Consider the following 9,065-nt stretch of genomic DNA (forward strand, 5'->3'; position numbering starts at 1 on the left):
AATGAGATGTTATTTGTGAGACGGATTGTGTGGAAGCGTTTAATCTTGTTACTAATCACCAAGATGGTTTTGAGTTTATTGATCCGTTGATGCTCAAAATAAGCGATATCATGCATTAGAATTGGTGTGTTGACTTTCGTTTGATTATGAGAGATGCAAACACAGTGGCAGACATCATGGCAAAGATGGAACTTTCTTCTCTTGGGAAGAGTTTAAAAGTAGTCTTAAACGGAACTGTCCATCTATTTATTTAAGCAGTTTCTTTGTTTTTCTTGTTTTTTTTGTTTTCCTTGTTTCCCCTCTCTTTCTCTCGTTCTTTTACCCATTCTATCTCTTTTATTCTTATATTCACTCTATCTTTTTTTATATATTATTATCAATGACTAATTATAAATTTGACAATTAAAGTGTGTAACATGATATTCTCTAATTGTAATTAAAATTAGAATATCAAAATTAAAATTGAAATATACATATATTATATTATTAATTTAACAACTAAAATATATCACATGACACTTTCTCATTAAAATTAAGATAAAATATTTTCTTCAAAATTAATAAACTACCTTCTTCCATACTCTTATCTACTTCTTTATTCGTTTCTATTTTTCTATACCATTTCCAATCTATATATAACTTATAACTTATAATTTATATTTTATATTACTAATTTGATAAACTAAAATGTGTCACGAGTTATTCTTTCATTATAATTATAATAAAAATTTTTCTTCCAAAATTAATAAACTTCCTTTCTTTTTTTCTTTATCTTTCTCTCTCTTTTATCTCTCATTCTCTATTTCTTTCTATATTTTTTTCACAAAAAATAAAATAAAATAATTTAAATAAATTCATAAAGTCATAAAAATACATTAAATTTATAAATAAGTTTAATTAAAAAATGATTCCGTAATATTATTCACATAAATATATTATTATTATATACATATTTTTTAATTTTTTATTTAGTTTTAAATTTTTATCATTTATCTTTTTAATCTGTATTTTTATTTTTTTTCTTTAAATATTTATTATATGTAATTTAGTTGATAGAGACTTTATTCCATATGATTTTTTTTTAAGTAATTTAATTTTATAAATCTTTAATTTTTTGCTATAATTTATAATATCAAAATAAAATCGATACAAATTTAAAAAATTTATATTTTTGTAATGTTATTATAGACAAAAATACTACTTAACTAATAATCAGTGAATATAAATTTTGGATGCACAAATTTTCAAATTTTAAATGTATAAAATTTTTGTTAGTAATTATTGAGTGAATAGTACTCTTTCTCTAATAAGCCTGTGGTATGAAATATAGTTGATAAAAAGAAAGAGTAGCATTTATGTATTAAAATGGTTTAAATGATGTTTTAAACACTCATTTCAATGTTTAGGTTATTGCTATATATTTGAAAAACATTTTTAGCCATTAAAGTGTTTACAAGTGGGAAAAAGTTAGTGATCATATTACATGTATAGGATAGCTTAGTCATAGAAAGAAAAAAGGATTAAGGTGATGTTAAGCAGGTGCCACACACAAAGAGAGGACAAATATTTAAATAGACAGAAATTGTTTAGAGTGATTACTCCTTATCACTCTTCTGATAAGTAAGTTTCGGAATTTAAATTTTGTTTTGTATATATAATAATTAATAACTCATTAATCAGTAATAATTTTAAATATATGAAGGGTTAATTTTTAAAATTATCTTTAATATTTAATTTGATTTAATTTCATTTCTAATATTTGAAAAATTAATCAATTATTTTAGCATTTTATTCAAATTATTAAATTGTATTTCTATTATAACCTTTAAAGAAAACAAAGAATAAATATTAAATAGTCACAATTGTACCTAAAATATATACTAAATATGTTCTTAAAATATAAAAGTATTTGTCTCCAATTTAAGTATAAATTTAGTATTATATCCAACATAATTGTAAATGAATAGAATTAAATGTCATCTCACACATATATCTACACGTAATATTTTTCAAAATTGAAATAGAGATAAAGAAGGGTAATGGTGGGTGCACATAAAAGTGTCCACCATCATATTCTACTACTTCACAATTCTCATGGCATCCTTTCCTAAGCATATACACCTTTCAACTAGCATCTTTTTTTTTTTCCATATTTAAAGACTCACATAATCCAACAAGGAGGTGAGCCACCCTTTCAACTAGCATCTTGTTGATGATATCCATGGGGGTCCCTTTTTTTTTAAATTTTTGTGGGACTAGTTTTGCTTTGTGTGCTTGAGAACGCGTGTGAAACACAAGAGAAGCAAAAGGGGATGGGAGACTCATTAATAGTCAACCCAATTAGCCATATTACCTCTTATTAGGAACCCCCAAGTTGAAAGAGCTTTATAATTATTAGTATATGTGAGGAAAGGACCCAATGATCAAAATCTTATGTGTCTTTTAGGTTCATTTTATAGGATATGTATTCCCATCTTTGACTAACATTATTATTGATGCTGAAAGATTATCATAGAAAGTCTTTTTCCTCTTTCTCTTTTTTGCCAGATTTATTTTTTCAAATTAGTTTTAATGTATTGACATTATAAGAACCAGTATATTAATAGGCACTAATAATATGTCTAATAAATATGATATTAGTTAAAATAGTAAATCTCTAATGTTCTAATTTAGAGATTTTGGGTTCAAATATTTAAAATAGTAAAAACTATTTTTTTATAGGTTATATATTTTTTAGTATTTTTAGAAATTTTCTAGTGGTTAAAACGATAATTGAATCCTCAATATTTAACTAAGAAATGATAAACATGTTTATATAGTGGCCTAACGCTACGATTCAGATCCAAATAAACCAAAAAGCCCAATTTAAAGATTGACCTTCGCCGCCAATTGACCTCCTTAAAAGAGATCGGTTTCGATAGGGACTTCTTCCCAAAGAAGTCGGGTTCGAGAGATGACTGGCAGATAACACTTATTTAAATAAGTAACCGCCTTCAAAATTTCTCAACCTATTTCCAGGAGTCATATCTCAACTATCTTAAGATAAAGGGACGGTTATCCACCTTGAAAAGTAGAACTACTCCAACGATGGTTATTGAATCACCACTATAAATACACTGACACCCATAAGATATCTCTAAATTCCAATACTCTTTAAACTTGCTTAACTCTTTACTGACTTAGACATCAAAATGTCTTTGCAGGTACGGAAACTCTCAGGCGCACACCAAGTCGGAGACCTTCTTCCATTAACACTTAAGCCAATCCTTCAAGTCCAAACTACCAATTTCAGTTACCCACGTAACAGAACCCAAATTAAATTTTAAGTGATTATGTAAATAGAGAAATTGTAATTAAATACTATATAGCATTAAAAATTACAGAATTAATAATTATTTAAAATTAAAGTAATTTTCTTTTTGGTTACACCCACTTCAGGATTCCCTCCCACTAGTGTTATCTTTTAGTCCCTTTCTTCTTCTTCTGCCTTAAAAAGGGGAGAACACCGTAATTACAAAAATGTTGAGGAAAGTGTTTTAAGGCCATCAAACAAGCATTTATAGTAATGCAAGGAATACTGATAGTGCTGCTAGGCCTTTTATAAATGGGGGCATCTTAGGGGGACTATTTTTATATGGATAGGCGAAGGCGTTGGAACTACCCTTTTATTTTATTTTATTTTATTTTTCATGATAGTGATTTTTGATATCTGAAATTTACCTCCTTCAATTTAATTTAAAATATATATTATTTAACTCATAGATATGCGGCTGAGTGATTAAAAGATGCCACGTGTCGCCAGAATTAATGGTTTACATGGAATGGAATGGTGCTTGTGCCGCTATAGAAGTGCTGCAATATTTTTGCAATTACAATTGTCAAAAATATTTGATAGATTAAGCTTCAGTTGATCTTGATAAGGAGGGACCCAACGGTTCTCAAAGACAACTAACCTTTTTGTCCAAATAATATAATATAATGTGAATTTAATTTTAATGCATCGTTAGTGTAAAGTAGTTTTACATGTGCTTTTAATTATGTAATACTGTATCAGTAAAAATAATTATTTTTTATGTTGATTATGTGAATGGTCATTCAAAAAAATAAATATAATTGTACAACTGTATAAAATATTTTACATTATTAATATATTAAAATTAAACTCATATAATATTGCATTCCCCTCTTTAATGTTGTTATAAAAGAAAATTAGTGATAAAAAATTAATTTATGTAAATTACTAAATTTCATATTAGCTTTGATTTACGTGTGCTATTGCTGCAAAATATTTAACTCAAATATCTATCAAGTTCAATTATTAACTATCTACTAATTTTGGATGTTTTCTACTTTTGGATGACAAGAAAAATATAAAACTCTTTCCTATTTACGCTTATGCACGAACTTCATATATATTATTGCCATTTTTTTCATAATTCAAGGTCTGCTTTATATAATTGTTCTTGGTCATATGTTCGGCCTCTAGATTGAAAATATAAAATTATCTGGGTTAAAAAATTGAGATTTTACACTAAATTAAAAGAATAAGTTAAGAAGTTAAAACATGAAATTGTTTCATGATTAAAATCATAAAATCATCTAATTTAGCAAAAAAATTTTAGAATCGGCTTATTTAAAATTGTATAAGAAAATATTTTAAGGGCTAAATCGAAATTTTAGTTATTTTAAAAATGATAGTTTGAAAAAAATTGTTATTCGCTTGTCCAAACCTAAAATTCTAAATACAAACTATAATAAACAAGAATGATGTTATATGAACCTCATTATAGTGTAAACACTAAACAAGAGAAAGTAGAAAAAGGAAAACAAGTTAGAGAAATGTGGTACACAATAATAGGTGCAAATGCCAAGAGGGTTCAAATAACTTTCAGATGAACTTTGTTGTAATATAGGCTCATCAAAGTTACTCAAGGGACTTGAATATGAAAGAAATCCACTTTAAAATTTGATGGAGGAGTAGAGTACCCAGCTGTTCCAGCACACATAAAAAGTGGACAAAGACTGCTACCACCATATAATGCACAGTTCAAGTATCCACCGCATATATAAATGCATAGTTCAAGCATTTCAGGGGATATTAATGGTTTTTCCCTTGGAATATAACAAGTACACTGGTCCAGTGTGTATATATTTCACTAGCCGACAGTACCACGGACCAATGAAAATGACTTGGAATTTTCAGCCGAGATATGGTTCAAAAATAAATAATAACAAAGTGGAGCCCTGCAATTGAAAACGATAAAAATAAATAAATAAATGAAAAACTTGCTTCGCGTCCAATTTGGATTGGTTTGACAGCGAGTTGGATGAACCTACTCTAGTGACTTGATGGATCTATACAATTGAACCCTTTTTTGTTAATTATGTGCGGAAACTTTGAAGGGCAATAAACAGGGTCAGGCATAGCCCCACTTCCATGGCTATTGTTAACTGTAAAGAAGGCGGCGGTGGGTGCTCAACAACAGCTCACAAACCTCAACCATGGCCATAATCTAGTTATAGAGCTGAATCAGAAGCAGCCAGAATCCGGATCTGCTGGGAATTTCCAAGTATCATAGCTGTCATTCAAGCTTTTATTTAACATGGGATGAAAGTGACAACAGTAGTAACCCCCCCTTTTTTTGTGTTTTCACTTTGGAGTTTGGACTTATTTTTTCTCTTGATGAGAAAGAGAGATAATAAGTCCAGTTGAATACACCCAAAAAAAAAAGTGATGAAAATATTTTTCAAATCACAATTTTTTACAAAGCTATGAAATGAAATGGTCACTTATCTAGAAGGGATAACCCTTATTTATTTCTACAGCAATTTTTTACAAGAATGAATAGGATTCATCTTGTGTTACACCGAACTTGCTCAAGCTTCTAAATGAGGTCCTATAGCTCCATCTCCGGGAAAAAAGAACATGACAAAAATGGCAAGATACAAAGCTATCTTTCAGCTATCCAGCATTTCCCAAGTAATTTGTGGCACAAGTGATCATTGAAACTTGTAGTTTCATCAGCATATCAGATTGCATAGATCACTGATCCTTGTCCGAGAGATGTTCGTAAAAGGAAAGACCCTGAAGTTTCCATTCCCCATACAGGTCAATGTCATCTGATCATCGCTCACCATTGTCTGCAATTGTAGCATATAACCAATATTAGCTTGAAGGAAGCTTCTATATATTCTTTTTGTTTTCCCCTTTCAACAGGAAGGAAACTTATCTATAATCACTAATGGTGTATTAATAAATATAAAGTTAAATTATGCTAACAGTCTCTAATTTTGTTAAATTTGTCAATTGTAATTGAGTCTATAATTTTTTTTAAATTTGGAAATTGTAATTGAGTCTTTATATTTTAAAAACTACAGGAACTAATAAAGTAATTTAACCAAAATATAAGGCAGTCAGTTAATTGTAGAAAAAAACAAAACATTTTAGCGTACAAAAGTAAGTGAAATGTTTCAACTAGCCATTGGGTTGGTATTTTACTTTGGGATAGCATAGTTTGGTATTTTTAATTGTGATTTTTGTTGTCTACATCGTACGATATGATGAACTCATAGCCCGACAATCACACCCTTCCACTATTGGATGAGATGTGGCATTCACATAAGATAAGTCTCACACTTAATGGTAGAGGAAAATGTGTTGACTCAATGCATAAATAGAGTGAGTATAAATAATACGTTTTGTTCAATTCAGGTAAGGTTAACAAGGATGCTTGATACCTTACAAGAGGTTTCTCCATTTTGGCAGTGCCAGCTTGTATAAGGGATACAGTCAACATATGGGCACCATGTGCAATAACTATTGATGTTGATCCCGTGAAGAACTGCCACAAGACAACCGGCCAATCTGCAAACACAAGAAACTTCTAGTCTTAATATTTTGACTCATGCCAGAAAGCAGTAATAATACAAGACAGCTAGGCATGCAAATTTTCAAGGATAAAGAAACAAGTAACATACATCAGGCTAAAGAGGATAAAAGAAACAATCCTGAGAACCGGTCTGTCCATGTTTTGCTTCAACTTTAACTTGATGTAACTCTTGACACCATAATCAAAGAGAGTTCCTTTGATTGGAACCTTTGGCAGTTCAAGCCTTCTGCTGAGTAGAAGTACAGATCCAAGAAGGAACCCTGATACGAAACCTCCAATGCTCGCAAAGTTGTCGACATAAGGCAGAAAGCCAAGGATGAAATTGCAAACAAATACAAAGACAAAAGAGACTATTGCTGAAACCTGCATTCAAACAAAGAAAATTAATCAATATGCTGGCACCAAGAAACAAGAAAAGGAAATGACAACGAAGAAATCCAAATCCTACCCTTTTGGTTTGTAATTCCCAGTTCCAAATGAGCTCAGAGAGTAAAGTTCCGAGTAATCCATACAAAGCCCCAGAAGAGGCAACAGCTGGGGTATGCTGAAGAAAAAGAGAAGCCATCAAGGCTCCCCCAAATGCAGACATTGCATAGATTACACCAATCCGTACTGCAAGTAATTAAAAGATTCATCATTCATCAGCAATTTTATCTCCAATCAACAGAACAAACAATTGACAGTAGAATCCGAACCCTAAAAGGCTAAAAGAAAAGCATTGTAAAAGGAAAAATATAATTACACGGTCCAAGCTCGCGCTCTAGGTGAATTCCGATGAAGATGATACTGCAGAGATTGAGGAGGAGGTGGAAGAGCCCAGCATGAAGAAATGGAGAGGTGAAAAGACGCCAAGTTTGGTGATACTCTGTCACGAAATTCCTCCGAAGCGCTCCCATTTCCTCTAATCTGCACCAACCAAAAATCAAAACGAGAAGTTCCGATTAATTGATATTAGAAATTTAGAATACCTCGATCCACAATAACCTAATAAGTAATATTTATCTTAATACAATTCACAATGAGAACCAGAAAAAGATTTCAGATTCAGAGAATCTTTGGAAGAAAGAAAAGAACTCACTTGGACTGAGAAGGGCCTAAGAGAGGATTCTCAGAGAGAGGTTGGAAGGAGAACCTTCCGAGGGTTTTTAGGGCGCAGTCGCCGTTGGAGTTCGTCCAGCAATCATTGACCAGCATCGTTGCGATGAAGACGCCCACGTGGATGATCACGAACACTGACACCACCCACGTGTCACCGCCAGAACGGCGGCGCTTCAAGGAGGGAGCCACCTTGAGGTCCTGGGGGAATGCCGCCGGGAACTTTGCCGGAGGAGAGAGCTTAACGATGTCGATGAATTGATCGGAACCTCCTTCCGCCGCCATTTCCGATTCTTCTTCTCACTGTAACCTTTCACCACCGATATTGTGTTTTTTCCAGCGAGAAGTGGAAAATGTGCTACGAGTTGGTTTGTTGGTGGGAATTTCTAGAGAGAGAAAACGGTTATGTTTGTTGAGATTGGCGGGAAGTTTCTGACTTTCTGTTTCTGATTTTCTTTGGGGACTGATCAGTAAACGAAGGGGGTGGTAGTAAGATGATGCATATTTATGTCAATACGCGAGTGAAGTAGCAAGCGGATCCGTGGCGCAATGGTAGCGCGTCTGACTCCAGATCAGAAGGTTGCGTGTTCGATTCACGTCGGGTTCAATATCCCGATCCGTAAAGCTACCGCCGGATCAATTTTTACTTTTTTGGTATTTTAACGGGCCTAGGCCCATAATAACATTTTTTATCAGTATGGTTTTGCTTCTGTTTTGGGCCAAAGAAAGGCAGCATCATTTGGACTAAATTTCGCTCTCTCTCAGTTAATAACTTAATATACTCACTAGTCACTATATAATATTTTCATTCAATATAAAGGGCATTAGTTACATTCTACAAATATTATATGAATAATTAATATATGTACAATTTGATATATGGTAGGGTAATGTTAGAAATATACTAAAGTAAATTATCTCAAAACATAGTACTTTAATAGTTGTATGAGCGTTGTAAACAAATTAATTGTTCATATCATATTTACTGTAAAATTTTACATACACAATTGTTGTTAGTATACAAAACTTGAATGAAGAAGTGAATTGTGACATATCCGACCAAAAAAAAAAAAAGGAAAA

General features: G+C 31.5%; 1 protein-coding gene and 1 non-coding gene across 3 annotated transcripts; one reads left to right on the forward strand and one right to left on the reverse strand.

Moving 5' to 3' along the window:
* Positions 1-5,475: 5,475 nt before the first annotated feature.
* On the reverse strand, positions 5,476-8,373 carry LOC107460810 (RHOMBOID-like protein 8). Of its 2 annotated transcripts, none has more exons than XM_016079215.3 (6): positions 7,969-8,373; positions 7,633-7,796; positions 7,339-7,502; positions 6,979-7,253; positions 6,739-6,865; positions 5,476-6,141 (listed from the first exon to the last, which is right to left on the reverse strand). In XM_016079215.3, exons 1-6 carry the CDS (start codon positions 8,268-8,270, stop codon positions 6,022-6,024), a joined length of 1,152 nt encoding a protein of 383 aa, XP_015934701.1. In that variant the 5' UTR covers positions 8,271-8,373; the 3' UTR covers positions 5,476-6,021. The 2 variants fall into 2 exon arrangements, with proteins under 2 accessions (XP_015934701.1, XP_052109452.1); XM_052253492.1 differs by having other exon boundaries at positions 6,016-6,141; positions 6,744-6,865.
* Positions 8,374-8,520: 147 nt separating this feature from the next.
* Positions 8,521-8,592, forward strand: TRNAW-CCA (transfer RNA tryptophan (anticodon CCA)). The gene has a single exon. It is a non-coding gene; the product is annotated as a tRNA-Trp (tRNA).
* Positions 8,593-9,065: the final 473 nt, after the last annotated feature.

This window comes from Arachis duranensis, chromosome 8 (assembly GCF_000817695.3).
Source record: "Arachis duranensis cultivar V14167 chromosome 8, aradu.V14167.gnm2.J7QH, whole genome shotgun sequence".
NCBI classification, from domain to species: domain Eukaryota; kingdom Viridiplantae; phylum Streptophyta; class Magnoliopsida; order Fabales; family Fabaceae; genus Arachis; species Arachis duranensis.

Coding starts and splice junctions, on each gene's coding strand:
- LOC107460810 (XM_016079215.3), bottom strand. CDS start 8,270: ATGGCGGCGGAAGGAGGTTCCGATCAATTCATCGACATCGTTAAGCTC. Junction 7,503..7,632: donor AGAGCGCGAGCTTGGACCGT/GTAATTATATTT, acceptor AATTACTTGCAG/TACGGATTGGTGTAATCTAT. Junction 6,142..6,738: donor ATGGAGAAACCTCTTGTAAG/GTATCAAGCATC, acceptor CTACAATTGCAG/ACAATGGTGAGCGATGATCA.